This window comes from Xylona heveae (assembly GCF_001619985.1).
Source record: "Xylona heveae TC161 unplaced genomic scaffold L228scaffold_4, whole genome shotgun sequence".
In the NCBI taxonomy this organism is placed as follows: domain Eukaryota; kingdom Fungi; phylum Ascomycota; class Xylonomycetes; order Xylonales; family Xylonaceae; genus Xylona; species Xylona heveae.
Window position 1 is genome coordinate 1,401,904 of NW_017264196.1, and position 15,712 is coordinate 1,417,615.

A 15,712-nucleotide genomic window follows, 5' to 3' on the forward strand; every position below is an offset into this window, starting at 1 on the left:
ATCATCACCCACACACGCACAACTTGACGGCATCGACATCATCTCATACGTTACATCTGGTTGAGCAATGGCTATCAAGTGAGCTCGAGAGGATAAATTCCCCTCCAGAAAAATTAAAATTCTGACTTCAAGTCTAGCTACCTGATCCTGCTGTCGCGGCAGGGCAAAGTGGTTCGTGACTCTCCTACTCCCCCCAATTGAAAGCTTCCAGCTAATACGCAAGTGCAGCGTCTGGCCAAATGGTTCACTACTCTTTCGCCCAAGGATAAGGCCAAGATTATCAAAGATGTCACTCAGCTTGTCCTTTCAAGAAGAACCCGGATGTGCAATTTCCTCGAGTATAAAGGTGCGGCATCTATTTGCACGCTGTCCTCGCCTCGTCCCCCACCCTGCTAACAAGCCTCGCCAACAATAGACACCAAGGTCGTCTACCGACGATACGCCTCCCTTTTCTTCATCGCTGGCTGCTCATCGACCGACAACGAGCTGCTCACCCTAGAGATTGTTCACCGCTACGTCGAGCAGATGGACAAATATTATGGCAATGTGTGCGAGCTGGACATCATCTTCAACTTCCAAAAGGCATACTTTATTCTTGATGAGCTGTTACTAGCTGGCGAGATGCAGGAAAGCAGCAAGAAGAACCTTCTCCGATGCATCAGCCAGCAAGACAGCCTTGAGGATATGGAGGTAAGCCCGATTTTATTATCAATCTCATTGCATCCCCCACCCCCGCTTTTTTTATTTATTTATTTTTATTTATTTATTTGCATCTCTGCAATATTGCATCATTGAAATATGCCATATCCCGAGGCTGACGCTTCGATGTGCCCAGGTCGAAGACGACGGCGTCACCAAGATTGGATGAGACGATATATAATCCCTATACACTTTTCTCCTATTACAGCTTCTCATCGGGCGGCGCTCTGGTTTGGAAGGGATACTATATACGCATCATCATATCCGTTGCATCTTCTTCAATTTTTACCCCAATTAACCACATCATGTCTTTTTACAGTCTCAAGAAGAAGATGTTGCTCGACTACGCGAACTCGGTCTGTCTTGAAAGAGAAGATGAGGATAATCACGAATATTTACGACCAGTGCAGGGGAGTTGTTTTTCTTTTTGGTTGGAACATGGCTAGCATAGCATCAGGCGCACATGTGTTAGGGCGCAAGACTTAATAATTTGATCTCGTGGCTCAGCTTTTCTGAGTTACCCTCGCCTTAGGCAGGGATTAATGGTCAATTGATTTTGCACTCGATGATGACGATGCTCTGTGCCTCTGTGCCGGCCAGTGCTGCCCATGTTTGAAGCCTGTTTGTAGTTGAAGCGAAGCAGTTAGAGCGCGAGGAGGACAGAGGCTATACGCGTTCACGACCAAACTAACAAACAAGCTCGGCATTTAACATTCCTGCAATGGAATCTCCGTCGATTGCCGCTCCGTCTGTTGCCTTCCATTCGATGCAAATGGGAAGCACACGTGGGGAAGCAGTGTCCTGGCACATCAACATGGAAAGTCACTCCATGTGGGGTTTCTGGTGGTCCTGAGTGGACGATAGCAACATCTCGATCGGGTCGGGTTGGCGGGAGAGGCAGCCGAACCCCTTGGCTGAGGGATGAGGTACGGATGACTAATCATGATTGTGGTTGTGCTGCTCTGACTTATCGCTCACTAGGCCGGATTCTATCAGATCCCCCAAAGCCGGATAACGCCCAGATCTGGCTGACCGCAGCTCCACTCCCTCCCCTCCCACTCAGGTTTCCCCCCCGAGAGCCCCCGAAAGAGGTCATGGTCGATACGGTGCTCGTACAGTCATCATCACCACCCCGTCGGTTACTATTATCATCATCACACCATCGCACCCGCTTCTCTCCATGTCAACAACTTAAGCTCACTGAGTCCGCATCTCAGGCGTATAGAAATTGTCAGTCCATACGTCTGCTCGGCTCGCTCGAATTACAGCAATCTTTATCGTTCAATTCATTGTGATCTTATTTATTATACCTCACCCATACGAGTCAAACCCCCCCGTACCTATCGCGGACCCGCTCACTCATCCATACCTATCCGCCGCCAACGCGCTCGACCTGGACCAACAGCTACTCGCAGCTACTCGCAGCTACACCCGCCTCAGTAATTTTGCATATATTCGGAGGATCTGAGTTCCTCGCTGCGACTCCGCGAATCTTTTCGGCAATCGGCGGACTGGCGCAACCTCAACGGCCCTTCTCTGAGAACAGTCAACGGTTGCAGTCTGCCCTCCTTTCATTGCCCTGGCGAACCTTGAGACATTGCAGTGCTTGGAATCCCTCATTGCCAAGCCACAATGAAGGTTAGTCCGCATCTTTGCCCACCGTATCCGCGTGTCGTTACTTCGTTGCTCAGGTGACGCGTCACGCATCGGGTCTCAAATCGCTCCTTTGATCCCCTCAACATACTGACAGGACTGCCCGTCTAGTTTCTATCGTTGCGCGATTTTGAAGATGTTACGAGCGCTTTGAACTTCAATACACCCGACTGCCACGTCATTGGTGGTTGTGATCTTTATACAACAAAGGCCGCAGGCTCGGACAAGAAACTATACAAATCCATCGAAAACTCATTGGAATCACAATATGAATCGCTCCTTCGTCTTTCTGCGTCACTATCTCCGCCTCACGCCATAGATGCAGCCGGGTCGCTGAACCTCTCGCGCTCAAGTCCGTTCGGCCCTCTTAGCCAAATATCCAGTCGACGCACCTTTGCATACCTCATCGCGACCCTAAATGCCAGCCATCCCGACTACGACTTCTCTTACATTCTGCGGCCGTCAGACTTTCGAAGAGAACGATCCTTAAAGTCGGTCATGAACACCATCGACACCACGCTCTATAATTTGCACCCCCGTCCTGCCGGGCCGCTTGGCATGTCCTCTCCATACTCGGCGACCGCACCCGCCTCAGGATCTACAACGCCCGGAGGCAGTCAAGTCTGGGGCCCGAGAATGTGGAGACTGATTGACAAAGAAATGGACCTCAAGGATTGCGGCATTTTTTGCTATTCCCCCGAAGAGGATCCATACGACGGTGAAGACGGCGCTATCTGGTCTCTCAACTATTTCTTCTTCAACAAGGCACGGAAGCGAGTGTGCTACCTCTACCTCCGCGGATTGAGCGTCATCAGCCACAGCCCTGCTCAAGTGAGACGAAGACGTGATTCCCGTGCCCGATCAAGCAGTCCCGATGACCGTGGAGCAAGCAAGCGCGCCTCTTATTGGCTTGGGGACCGCGCGGAGAGGCGGGGATCCAAAGTTCGAGATGATGCCGACGAGGATGAGATTGATGATTGGGATGATAGCGTGGTTGATGCGGATTATGTTCTCGATGATGGTGACGAGCTGGATGATTACGAGATGGAAGAGGAAGAAGAGGAAGCGGAGGAATTGCGTGCGGAGCAGCGCAGAAGAAGTGTGGTCCGGGGTGTCAGCGAAGACATTGCAGAGTCGATGGAAGTTTAATTTCTTTTCTCTTTTTGCTTTGCTTTTTCTCTAAGCGTGATCCTTCCATTTCTCTTATCTCCCCCCAATTTCAACATAATGCTGGCATTATAGGTGGTGGCAGGGTATCGTGCTCCGGGCGAGTGCAGCGGAGCTTGTGAGGCTGGGGTTGAAAGCGGCGTTTCGATTAGGTTTCATGTGCTTTTTGTGTTCACGTTCGCGTTTCGGCGGCATTGGATTGACAAGCGTGGGGCGATGCCGTTTAATGGCCGGTGAGAGCGGCGTCAGTGGGAATATGACATGTATAAGCGTGGAGTCTTTGCTTTTTGCTTCTTCGCTTCTTGTTATCTTATTCTGTGTGCTCTTCTTTGTTTATATTACCCACTTGTGTTTGATCTTGACGTTTTTCCATCTTGGATATTGGTGGATATCAACGTATATGTTGACTCCTCATTTTGGTACTTTGTATATCTGAATATATATAATCTAGTAATGTCGGTCTGGCTTCAACAATGCCATGTGCCGCTTCTTTTATCTGGGTATCCTCTTTCACACCAGCACAGACACACATGGTGATAGTATGAACGCTGAGTTAATAAGGCCTTCCATAACTTAGGGTTAGGGGATTTGGTAGAAAGAGCGAGAGAGTCAGTTACGGGATCAAAAAAATTGTCTTAATTTCAATTAGATTATCGTCTTAAACGAAGCCCAATACGCCTGGCAATGCTGTGTTAATGATGCTAAGCTATGAAAAATGTCAGAAGGTATATAATACAGCTGCTGGCTTAGTACATGGTAATGGAAATAGACCTTTCCTCTCCCTTCTAAACCTTTGCCTCTCCAAGATAAGAAAGTTGAAGAGATTGTCGTACAACGAGGCGACGGTACCGAGTCCAAATAGTCAACAAGTTCAGTATGTTGAGTTATGAACCTGCCGACTCGCATGAGATCAGATATGATCTAAGTAGACCCATTTTCAACTACTCCCGCCGTATTCACGCCGTCGGTTTCATTCGCCAACCACTCCATCTGTACCGCTCGACCAATCGTCTCCAATTGACGCGCCGCATCCCTCGCCTCTTGCAGGCTCTTTCTCCCCGGCGCCACAACCGTTGCGACCAGCGCTGGCGGGCCCGCCGGCCCTGGTGTTTCGGCTGATACCGCCTCTTCTGCTGCACTATGCTCAATCAAATGGCGGGGTGGGCCTTCGAGAAACTCTGCGTCGCCCGCAGAAGGTAGGGGTTGTTTGCCTTTTGATAGCATGCTCTCGCTTTCTATCGGTAGTCCGGCCTTTACTCGGCGCGCATCGCCGGGTACGAGATATGTTTGCACCGAAGCTGGCCCATTTTGCGCAAGTTCGGCGCTGATACGGAGCGCCTGTCCGATATTGAACCTTGGCGTGGTTTCGTGAGTTGTGAGATATGCGCTTGTTAGATCGTTGAGCGCAGACGAGGCTGTCTCTGAAGATACATCATTTGTGCTTGTTAATGGATATAGAGTTGTGTCGGCAAGATGTAGTGTGAGTGTCGGATGGGCTTCGAGAGGAGATGGGGAGCCCATGGTGGAAAGCTTGTATGGTGATGTTGCGCGACGCAACGCGATGAGGCTCGACTGTGTTGAAGGTGCGGATATGTCGAGACCAGAGTGGAGATGCTTATTCCTTACGTGTTGAACTGGAGTGAAGAGACGATATTAAGCCGTCGGATGTAAGGGAAAGGTGTGAGAAAACGACGTGGCTGGTTGACAGCTTGTCGCTATTGATGTTGAGGAGATAAGAGTACTCCGTAGGCGCCAAAATGTCGAGCGAGGAGAGATTGCGCAAATGCGGAGCTGTTCACGGGAAGTCTAAGCGCTGGTTTATCGACAGAGGAGAGATGCAGAGAGGAGCCTTAGGTATTCGAAGGCGAATATATGCTGTATGCTTGTCTCGAATAGCTTTCCCCATTGATTGACTTGAGCTGCAATTCGGATATCAAAATGAAGGCTATTTCCATTAGGTAAGAGGACTCTCCCGCGTCATTGTGCAGTCCCCCGGTCTTGCTGACATAATCACCCCAGCTCATCCATCGGAGGTTCAATGACGGTAAATGCCGATGAGCGTACAGGGACCGAGAGGGACCTCCAGCTGTCAACAACTCCGTTGAAGGGATGGCTTAACGGTGAAGCTTTGGTATACGAAAGAGTAGTGCAAATTCTTTCTGATTTTGAAGCTCTCTTACTATTGATATTGACTTGAATATAACCTTTTATCAACCTAACTAATATGGCGGATGCGGAAGAGAGGGAAAAGGCGGAGAAGCTCGCAGCAGCTAAGAAGAGAGTACGTATGCCATGAGTCTTTATGAACTATCCGTTTCGACATTTGCATACCATGAATCTACTGTATCATTGGATAGCTAAATATACTGGGGTTATAGTTTGAGCAATTGAAGAAACAGAAAGCCAAAAAGGCTGCGGGCGGAGCGAAGAAGAAAGAGGAGAAGGTTGCGACTGATTCCGAGGCTGAAGCTTCTGTGCCGGGAACCCCGTCAGTAGATGAGAAACCAGAGGAGGTCGAAAAGGAAGAAAACAAAGGCGCACAAGCCGACGAAAAAGCTGGTGAGCCTGAACTTGAGCCCGGAAAGACCGAAGGAGAGAAGGCCGGAGAGGGCAAAAAGAAGAAGAAAAAGAAGCAAAATAAAAGGCAAGGAGAGCCGGAGGAAGAAGCTAAGGATGAAGTTGCAGAAGAAAAACAACCAGAAGAGAAAACATCGGACGAAAAGCAGGCTTCGCCCTCTCCTCCCGCGCCTTCCGGCAGGGACCGACAATCCTCATTATCATCTCAATCGCGGATGCGCTCTTCCTCTTTCCGCCGAACGTCACTTACACAAGTACCTAGCTCGCCCACGACCGGCAAATCAAATCTCCCGCCATTTGATCCAGAGGGCGGTGCCTCAGAAATATATCGTAAACAAGCATCACGAATCGAAGAGCTCGAGTCTTTGAATAAAAAGCTCGAAAAGGAATCCAAGGAACATCAAGAGCGATGGAAAAAGACGGAAGACGAGCTGGAGCAGGCTCGGGAGTCCAACAGTGATGTTGCGGACTTGAAAGCTCGTGTGCAAAAGGCGAAGGTCGTTGAAGAGGAGGTTGAAAAACTGGTTCGTTTTCTGCCCTGTCTTCCCGTCCATTTCTGTTGATACTGATGGGGACTTCAATCTTCAGAAAACCGAAGTTGCCTCTCTGCAGCGGCAAAACTCCCAGCTCCAATCTCAAAGCAACCGGTCAAACAGACATGGATCTTCACCAAGCGTGTCCGCTCCCACGGGGGAGGCCTCCTCCGATCTCGAGGCACAACTTGCTTCAAAATCAGCCACCATCGAGTCTATGGAACTCGAAATTTCCAATCTCCGCGCACAATTGGACAAGCAAAACACCACCATATCGGCGCAAACCCAACAAATTGCTGCTTTGGAAGACAAGTTGCAGCGCTCGGAGAAGCTCTGTGAACATACCCAACGTGAGCTCTCAGACGTGAAGAAGAACCTCGATCGGGCGAGCGAACGCGCCGTCAAAGAAGGCACTTCACGCACCTCCGCCGAGACACAGATCCGCAACCTGGAACGCGAAGCTGAGGAAGCAAAAGCACATGCTGAAGAAATGACGAAGAAATCCGAAAGTCTAACGAAGAAGATTGAAACACTTACAACTCTCCGCAGAGAATCAGATGCACGAGTACAAGCCCGCGAGGATGACCGCGAACACCTTCAGCGCGAGACTGCAGACCTCCGATCCCGTCTCGCCAGCCTCGAGGGCGAGAACGAAAATCTCAATCTGCGTCTCCGCGAAGAGCAACAACGACGCAAGACCGAACAAGGCGGCTCAACTGACGGTGACGGCGACAGCATCGATGACCTCGTTGAGGAGGCACGCCGAAAACTCGAAGTCCGCGTGCGCGAACTCGAGTCTGAAGTATTCGATCTCCGCCGCGCCGCGTGGCGCAGCAAACGCCAAGACATCGAAGAAGAACTCACAGGCGGGACCGCTATTGGGCGACGAACAAGCAGTCCCCAGCGATTCCAAGACATTGATCTAGGCGGTGGCGGCCAACCTGGTGGCGTACAGCGCTTGTCTAGCCCTCGCGCTGGCGGCGCCGGTGGTTTGTCCAATGTCCTCAGTAGTGGTTTCAGCGCAATCACCGGTGCTGCTGGTACTGGCAGAAGCGCAGTCCCAGCTGGTGATTCTGGACTGGCTGATTTCGATGAGATGGACTTTGACGAAGATGCGTTCCGTGCCGCACAGGAGGAAGAAGGCCGCAAGCGAATCGAACGCGTCAGGGAAGTCAAGAGAGGTCTCAAAGACTGGGAAGGGTGGAGATTGGACCTTGTCGAGAGTCGTGGCGGATCAGGCGGTATCGGCGAAGTCTTTGACGTTTGAGTTTGACGTTTCTTAGTACGTACGAGTTCTAAAACAGATCCTCGAGGCTCTCTCTCTTCTATTTCCCTATCCCGCGAGCGATGGAGTGATATCCAATGCCTTCGATTCTTCATTCTTTGCTAAATATCCGCTTTTCTTACTCTCCTACCTTTGTCACATGCGGTTTTGAAGGCGGAGCAAAAAGAGACGTATGTCCAAGTGCGGGTGAAATAAACTTATTTCCAGTGTCAATGGCGTTAGGTATTTTGTGGCTGTCCTGTCAGAGCAATAGCGTGAATGGCAATGGGCCGCGTCAATGCGCTTTTTAGAGAAAATACAATTATCTTTTTTTCTTTCTTTCAACTTGATATCACTCGCTCGCAATGTCACACGTGGGTATTTATTGGTTGGTATTGGATGAATAGAGTATATACATCTGGCTGGTGAGATGAGGGATGTGTCATCCGTGGTTGATGGTTGATAATTGATACCTGAGGCGAAGAGAACCAACGTGGTTAAGAGCAAAGAAAAAGGGGGAATTTCGCCAGATATGCTAGCAGACCCATATGGCAGAGAATTTTTCAACTGTAAAAACATGTTTCCAAACGCCAAAAGGAGAAAGCAAATAGGAATAAAAATGAATCGTTTAAAGAAAAGAAAAGCCGACTGAAGCCGTCTCTTACTCTTCATCCGCTTCCATCTTGCCGTGCAAGACACCCTCGCTCTCTCGCCGTGTGCCTGCGCCGAGCCATTTTCTCTTGAATCTTTTGCCGCCAAGCACATCGATGGCCCAGCCACCGAGCTGGTAGCACCAGCCGCCTGCGACGAGGACGCCGCTGATGACATTGACCAGTCTGACGAGGAGGGCGAGCATGCTGCCTCGCTCCTCGGCAATGGTGAGGAGGATGGGTTCAATGTCGAATTTGAAAAAGATGCCGGGCACAGAACGCTCGCCGACAAGAAGGGACTGCTCGGTCACGGCGTACTGGTTCGTCATGACGACGTCGCGGGTCTTGTAGGACGCAGGAAGATCCGCGAGCGTGCGGGGTTGCAAGATGGGCTGTTGCTGCTGGGACGACGACGACGACTTGAAGAATGAGGAAGACGAAGAGGATGAAGAGGACAGTTGAGCTTGGGCTTTGTGGAATTGTTGCGCCAGTTGGGATTCCAGTTTGGCGAGTTTCTTCAACGACCGCGTGTATATGGTTGGCACGACGGAGAGATAGTATTGGAATTTGTAAAAGTGAGAGTCGGTCGTCGCAAGAGTCGAGTCCAGAGGGTTGACGAGAGAAGGATAGTATGGTCCGAATGAGAGTTCGTTGGTGATGTGGCTGAAGTTGAATGCTACAACAGAGTTGTTAGCCTCGTGGTATATAAATGAACTAATAAAGAGCGGATGAGGGAGAGAGAGCAAAGAAAAAGAGGGGAAATGAGGAGAGGTAGGTAAACTATGTACATACACTTGTGATCGAGATGCTCTGTGCCATACTCAATATAACCGTGTCCTCGGGCGGTAATGTGAAAGTCTCCCTGGACTTTATTCCCCTCTATACTTCCGTAGATTCTGCACGCGGTAGGCTCGCCTTTGAGGCGGGGCGTTCGGGGGAACTTCTTCTTCCAGTGCGCGCGGCCCATGACGTCGCCTACGTGCTCATCGTCGAGCTCTTCCGGCTTCAAAGGGTCCATGGCATTCTGTCCCGCTGCATCACCGCTGTCACCATAGCTATTGCTGCTCCCGCTCATACCAGGACCTCCGCGCTCCCGTCTGCGTCGCCGGCCGCGGCCTAGTCTGTGAACGCCCTTGGCGTCGACCCATTGTGACCAATTGGTCGGGTCTCTGCGCACCCGCTCTCCCGCGAGAATATGATCACCCGAGGCATCCTGGACATTGACGTGCAAGTCTTGGCAGCGCATTGCGACAACCATGTCCAGGTTGATCTGGAGGCCGTGTGAGACCCCCTTTTCGACGCTAAACTGATGTGTCTCGTGGCCGGCATACCATCGCCGGGTTTCAGACAGAGAGAGCAGGGCCACAATAACGAGCAGAACTATGGTCCATTGACCTCCGCGTGACGATCGTGTTGTATAGGTGGCTTTTGTTTTGGGGAATGCGTCGAATGTTCGAAGCACGTCTTTGGGGTTGGACGATTGAGAGACGCCAAAGTTAGACTCGTCCAGGTCCCGGTCGGCGAAGCCGTTCATCATGTATGAATAACTTTCGGCGACAAGAATTTCGTGCAATTGGTATTTGGTATTACCCTTGCTGCAGTCCCAGGTCTAGACCATAAAACTTACGACAGGCGACCTTGGGGACTGATATAGCTTTGAGGCGCCAGATAGAGAATTTGATGTTTTCCCCCCAAGCTAAAGAGGAGGACAAGTGATGTGGTTTCCGTCCACTGTGTAGCAGCCTCTAAAAAGAGAGTCTACTCCATCCTTGAAGTTGTGATGGAGTCAATGGACGAGGCGTCGGAAGCAATTTGTGGATCAACAATATGTCCCGTGCGGCGAAAGGACACCTGTTGAAGCTCCGGAGGTCTCGCAGGGCGGAGCGGCATCCTCCGCGCCAATTTAGCGCGTACAGGGATCGAGTGCCGCCGCTGGAGTTGCGCCAGACGTCAAGGGACCTGAGGAACATTAAAACATCAACCCCAAGTTTAGAGATCATGTTCCTCAAAAGAGGATTACAGATTCCAAAAAAAATAAATATTCATATCAGAGAGTCCTCCAATGGATCTTTTCCCCTTCTATGCCTGCCTCTCATCCTATCCATCTACTCATGTAATAGAGTTGACTGCAATTATGACATGTTCTCGATTCCTAGAGAGCAGTGCTTTTCAACCAAATAGTTATTTCTCACACACGAGAGAGCAAAAAGTATTAGCAATTAAGATTATATTTTTTGTGATTGTGACGCAAGTGCATTGAACAAAACGCGATAGCCATGTATTAGCTTAAAAACAATAAACATTTGAATCAAAACAATCTTTCAACATTAATTCCATACCACATGATTTCTGGATCCATTCTGAATACCTCACACCCCCTCTGGCCATGCGTATTTCATTAAAGTTTCTCAGTTTGAGGAAAACAATTTGAAAACATAGAAAATCAAGAAATGACAAACGACAAATAAAACAAAAGATCAAAGTACAGCAACCTCACGCCTCTGCATTTTTACAAGAATGCAAAAGCAGCAATACCAACAGCAGCAAGGTAGCTACCGGCTTTCTGGACGGCGGCACCACCAGTGAATTGAGCCGGAGAAACGAGAGTACCACTGGGCGATCGGCTGGGGGCAACGGGAGCCACAAGCGAAGAAGCCGAAGTTGGGGCAACAGGCGCGACGAGAGATGACGCGGAAGTTGGCGCAACAGGGGCCACAGCGGACGAGGGAGCAACCGGAGCCACGGCAGATGAGGGGGCAACCGGAGCCACAGCAGACGAGGGAGCAACCGGGGCCACGGCAGACGAAGGAGCAACCGGAGCAACTGCAGATGAGGGAGCAACTGGGGCCACGGCAGACGAAGGAGCAACCGGGGCGACAGCGGACGAGGGAGTGCTCTCGGTGACGGTGGTGAGAGGCGTCACTGTGGTCCTTGGTGTGGTAGTCACTTCAATGGTGGAGGTCTCATTCCGGAAAGGAGCAGTTGGCGCAACGGGCGCAACGGGCGTGCTCTGGTTGCTGGTAGGGACAGGAAGTGGCGGCGGGATGGAGGAGCTCTCGTTTTTGCTCGTGGGAATTGGCTGAGGAGGCGGGGTCGAGCTCTCGTTCTTGCTGGTGGGAATTGGCTGAGGTGGCGGGATAGAGGAGCTCACATTCTTGCTGGTGGGAATTGGCTGAGGCGGTGGGGTCGAGCTCTCGTTCTTGCTGGTGGGAATTGGCTGAGGTGGCGGGGTCGAAAAGGAAGAGACTTCCTCCTTCTTAGAGGAGTAAGTGGGCTTCACTTCCTGGCTGGACCAGGTAGTCTTCTCCTCCTTGCTGGAATAGATGGGCTTCTCCTCGCTGGAGTAGGTAGGCTTGGCCTCAGAAGTGGCCCATGAAGACTCAACATGCTTGCTGGATTCCTGAGCCCAAGAGGTCTCGGCGGGCTTGCTGGATTCTTGAGCCCACGAGGTCTCAGCAGGCTTGCTAGACTCTTGGGCCCACGAAGACTCAGCGTGGGAGGTCTCCTGGCCATAGCTCTCAGATGTCTGCACAGGGGCCTCTTTGCTTTCACTAAAACTTGAAGATTAGACTTCTGCTCCTCCCTTCACGGAATATCTGAGAAAGTGAACCGCATGAGAAAGACGTACCTGAAGCCACCGGGAGCGGCGAGGACAGTGGTGGCGAGCAAAGCCACAGCAGCGGTAGAAAACTTCATTTTGCAATGGATTGGTATTGGGGGGTTTCTCTTTTGTAAAAGGAGATTTGACCGTTACCAAATGAATTGGAATTGAAGGGAAATCAACGATGAACACAAAAGATCTATCTTTAAGAAGACAGAGATGAACGAGTGTCTCTGCGCACAACAAAGCGTACGCAAGTGTGAGCGAGTGTGTTGAGGAATGATTCGAAGGAGGTGGGATGCCAGGCAGTTTCATGGTAGTCTTATAGAAGACTTGACAAGTGAACGGTTCCATTGGAACATTGCGGACTATCCGATCTCTCCAAGGCTGTCTCTAGCGGCGAGCGCCGGGTCAGGTTTGGTGTTGGGATAATTCGCATCGACGGATCCACGGCACGATGCCATTCAAGGTATGATGTCCATGAAGAGTTTGTCGAGGCCATCTCGATTGCGGTACATCTGGCCGAGCTTCTCCTGGCGCATCGAAGATTTGGCAGCCATAGCAGCAGAAAACTTTGGCGAGTTAGTCGATATAGAGCCTTGGAAAAGCTGACGACGCTTGCAGTTGGATCAGGGCAGCTTCAGGCAATCCTTGCCCAAATCCGGGGATTGCGCCATTCGCGGGGACTTGGGCATTCGAGAACCGTAACTGCATGCCCGTTCCGTTGATTCCTCCTGTCCGGGAGCAGATAACCAGGGAAAATATCCATTGGCCATGAATTGATTGGCCAACTTCCTCCAGACGGCGTGGAAAGTCGGTTTGGTAGCCTTGCGCCCACACGGTTCGCCCTGGCGGGTCAGGGGCGTTGAGTGACGATGGTGGGAGGGTAGGGACTGGAATGCATTGCTCGGTTCAGCCAAGCGGGATCCCCGTGCGAACACAGGCCACCGATAAGGCTTATGGCCCCTGCAAATATCGGAGAATTTTTTGTTAAGATCATTTTGGATTCTTCACTTTCAATATAGCCTTGCTTTCCAAGTCAATTAATTGGACAAATAACAGTAGCTGTCAAAAGCCGAAGACTCACGCTCACCATCGCGCAAGGCCACGCGCAACCTCATCTCCGCTTTGCAGCACATGCACAATTGCCACGCAGCGTTATTCGCAATCCCCCAAACCTCAACGTCCTGTCTTCTTTTCCTCTGGTGGTGCGCAGATGGCATGCGACGCGAAGACAGTGTTGGGTCTTGCCGCACGCGATGTAGCGTCAGGAGCGTTTCAAATCGACCATGTCGTATGGAGATTGACGAGCCGACGCCATGTCGAAGGGTTGCTCTCGGCTCCACAGTTCTCCGCGATGGCATTGGTGGAGCCGTTGCCACTGTTGCTCCCCTTGGGGACTTGCTGGGAAATCGCTCGGCAACCTTAATCCCATTCCGTCGGTTTGCGACTGGCGAGAAAAGGTTCCAGACGGGGGTACGCCTCAACTTCCTAACTTCCTAATCCGTGTTGTACAGTATTCACTTTAGCATTAGCTACACTATTCTTCTCCACTTTTCACCGTACCAACTGGTAATGTCCTCAAGTTGATGGCCGGCTGGGCTCTGCTCTGAGAAAGCGAGAGCTGCGATGCCGGTCCTGGTCTGGTCTTCTGGCGACGTCATGAAGCGGTATTGAGACTGCGCAAGTCCATGATCTGCAAGAGACAAATGAACGTGTGCCGGAAACGTCAAGGCAAGACGGATGTGATTGCTTCTATTATTGCTCTTTTGACAGCAATTCATCGTCAAACGACCAGTCCAAAACGTCGAAATCGAGGCAAGAAGATTTTTGATGAATTCAATTTACCATGACTCAATCTAGTCGTAGTATACTTTTAGTTGTGAGCATATGCATGCAAGTAATCCCATTGTCGATGTTGTACTCCGTAGTAGATTAAGCGCATTTGGCGAGCCGCGATCAAGCCGGGCGTCAATCTTTGTCTCAATACTTACTCGGTGGGTTTTGTCCCTTGCAAAAACAAAGTCGTTCTCCATTAGTTATGCAGAGCTTGATCTTACCCCGATTCTTAAACAATCACTTTCTCCGTCCCTCTTTTTTGATCGCGTAAAGGACCGCATCAGTCAAATGCCACCTCGACCTTTTCCATTCCCGCTCAACGTCGGCATCGATATCTGCCAGATCTCCCGCGTGCGGGCATTGATTGCCAGGAATGACAATGGCCAACGTCTGTCACGTTTGGCGCGACGCATTTTCAATCCCATTGAGCAGCTCTCATTTGAGAGCAAGCTGGCTGCATGTCGCACAAATTTCCCCGAAGATCCATTCACGCCTTTAGCTCAATGGATGGCAGGAAGGTAACAAGCCTTTGGTGAACACTCAATTATGACTGGTCCAAAAAGCCTAACTTCTGCAATGTCAAACACAGATTCGCCGCGAAAGAAGCAGCTTTCAAAGCAGTCCGCTCGCGGCGCCTCCAATGGCATGATGTGACTATACAGTCCAATGCTTCCGGGGCACCTCTGCTTGTAGTATCTTCCAACACTGCCTCCAGCAATTCAGACTGCGACCAAATTGCACAACTGAGTATAAGCCATGACGGTGATTATGCGACAGCTATTGTGTTAGCTGTTGATTCTGCTGATTCCAGTAATTCATAACATAACTTAATCCGTGATGGTATACAATCTTATCACGTGATCTATAATCTGTTCTATGTGGTGGACGTCCAATTCCCTAAATGGATCTCATGGAGACAGTCAGGGGTGGTCGAGATATTGACAGCCCTAATTCCACGGCACCGAAAGAGATGGATATGGCAGGAAGAGAAACGGTTGGTAAACTGACCGAAATGATGATCTCCAGCCGAAAACTAAAGAAACCGGGCATTTGGCAGCACTACCACAAGATCCAAAGTGCTTGGCTAGTCAACTACGCGAAAAAGAAAATTTAAGGCAATTTTTCATGGCAAAGAGTATAGATTTTTGTGTTCTAGTGTAAGAAATATTGGTCGTTGCGGGAAGGCTCTAGTAGAGATGCAGCCTTCTTTCCACGGAATGGAACAGAACTTAATGTAACCGCACCACTTGAACGCCTGCCCGATGCCATGTAACCAAGTAGCGAAGTAATGCTCCCTTTCTAAAGGTTGATATTCTGCAACAGTCTTCGATGCATTGCAGGCAGCCTCATCGCCCTGAGACCGGACAAGTGTCGGCTTTCCGCCTTCGAGTCTTTTTAAGGGAATATTGCGGTATAGAGATGCGTACCAACGAGAAAAGAGCCAATATAGGATTAAAAGAGACTACCGGTAATGAAATGAATGATGAAATCTGAAGGAAAATAGGTGTTGCAAAACTGTCAAGCCAAATATAGAACCAACCCGTCTCCGGCGCTGTCCGAGCAAGTGCCCCACGGAATTGTGGTTCTTGGTTGCCTCGCCTCATAGTACCCTCGCTCGCAAAGCCGGTTTAGAAACATCATTCAACATCTCCCGCTCTAAATCTGTGTATAGAAAATATCCAAGCACGCACGAAAGGAAAACAAGATATGTAGAAATAGTGACCGAACA

The 15,712-nt window shown here is 50.3% G+C and overlaps 8 protein-coding genes across 8 annotated transcripts; 4 read left to right on the plus strand and 4 right to left on the minus strand.

Annotated features, from left to right (window-relative positions):
• The first annotated feature begins 1 nt into the window (after position 1).
• Positions 2-1,158, plus strand: L228DRAFT_120110 (clathrin coat assembly protein ap19). The gene is made up of 4 exons (XM_018328983.1): positions 2-78; positions 138-171; positions 229-346; positions 416-1,158. The coding sequence occupies exons 1-4, from the start codon at positions 68-70 to the stop codon at positions 793-795; spliced, it is 543 nt and encodes a 180-aa protein (XP_018189135.1). The 5' UTR covers positions 2-67; the 3' UTR covers positions 796-1,158.
• Positions 1,159-2,331: 1,173 nt separating this feature from the next.
• On the plus strand, positions 2,332-3,501 carry L228DRAFT_238132 (repressor of RNA polymerase III transcription MAF1; the record flags this gene model as incomplete). Its single annotated transcript, XM_018331004.1, has 2 exons — positions 2,332-2,337; positions 2,464-3,501. The coding sequence occupies 2 exons, from the start codon at positions 2,332-2,334 to the stop codon at positions 3,499-3,501; spliced, it is 1,044 nt and encodes a 347-aa protein (XP_018189136.1).
• Positions 3,502-4,440: 939 nt separating this feature from the next.
• L228DRAFT_282293 (hypothetical protein) lies at positions 4,441-5,200 on the minus strand (the record flags this gene model as incomplete). Its single annotated transcript, XM_018335984.1, has 1 exon — positions 4,441-5,200. The coding sequence occupies exon 1, from the start codon at positions 5,038-5,040 to the stop codon at positions 4,441-4,443; it is 600 nt and encodes a 199-aa protein (XP_018189137.1). The 5' UTR covers positions 5,041-5,200.
• Positions 5,201-5,582: 382 nt separating this feature from the next.
• Positions 5,583-8,186, plus strand: L228DRAFT_282294 (hypothetical protein). Its single transcript, XM_018335985.1, has 3 exons — positions 5,583-5,800; positions 5,898-6,620; positions 6,685-8,186. Exons 1-3 carry the CDS (start codon positions 5,744-5,746, stop codon positions 7,894-7,896), a joined length of 1,992 nt encoding a protein of 663 aa, XP_018189138.1. The 5' UTR covers positions 5,583-5,743; the 3' UTR covers positions 7,897-8,186.
• An 83-nt stretch (positions 8,187-8,269) lies between these two features.
• On the minus strand, positions 8,270-10,352 carry L228DRAFT_260387 (DUF1692-domain-containing protein). The gene is made up of 2 exons (XM_018334256.1): positions 9,336-10,352; positions 8,270-9,219 (listed from the first exon to the last, which is right to left on the minus strand). The coding sequence occupies exons 1-2, from the start codon at positions 10,078-10,080 to the stop codon at positions 8,555-8,557; spliced, it is 1,410 nt and encodes a 469-aa protein (XP_018189139.1). The 5' UTR covers positions 10,081-10,352; the 3' UTR covers positions 8,270-8,554.
• A 700-nt stretch (positions 10,353-11,052) lies between these two features.
• L228DRAFT_238136 (hypothetical protein) lies at positions 11,053-12,239 on the minus strand (the record flags this gene model as incomplete). The annotated part of the gene is made up of 2 exons (XM_018331005.1): positions 11,053-12,094; positions 12,172-12,239. 2 exons carry the CDS (start codon positions 12,237-12,239, stop codon positions 11,053-11,055), a joined length of 1,110 nt encoding a protein of 369 aa, XP_018189140.1.
• A 948-nt stretch (positions 12,240-13,187) lies between these two features.
• On the minus strand, positions 13,188-14,180 carry L228DRAFT_238137 (hypothetical protein; the record flags this gene model as incomplete). Its single annotated transcript, XM_018331006.1, has 2 exons — positions 13,188-13,643; positions 14,139-14,180. The coding sequence occupies 2 exons, from the start codon at positions 14,178-14,180 to the stop codon at positions 13,188-13,190; spliced, it is 498 nt and encodes a 165-aa protein (XP_018189141.1).
• On the plus strand, positions 14,146-15,169 carry L228DRAFT_282298 (4'-phosphopantetheinyl transferase). The gene is made up of 2 exons (XM_018335986.1): positions 14,146-14,501; positions 14,573-15,169. Exons 1-2 carry the CDS (start codon positions 14,272-14,274, stop codon positions 14,802-14,804), a joined length of 462 nt encoding a protein of 153 aa, XP_018189142.1. The 5' UTR covers positions 14,146-14,271; the 3' UTR covers positions 14,805-15,169.
• Positions 15,170-15,712: the final 543 nt, after the last annotated feature.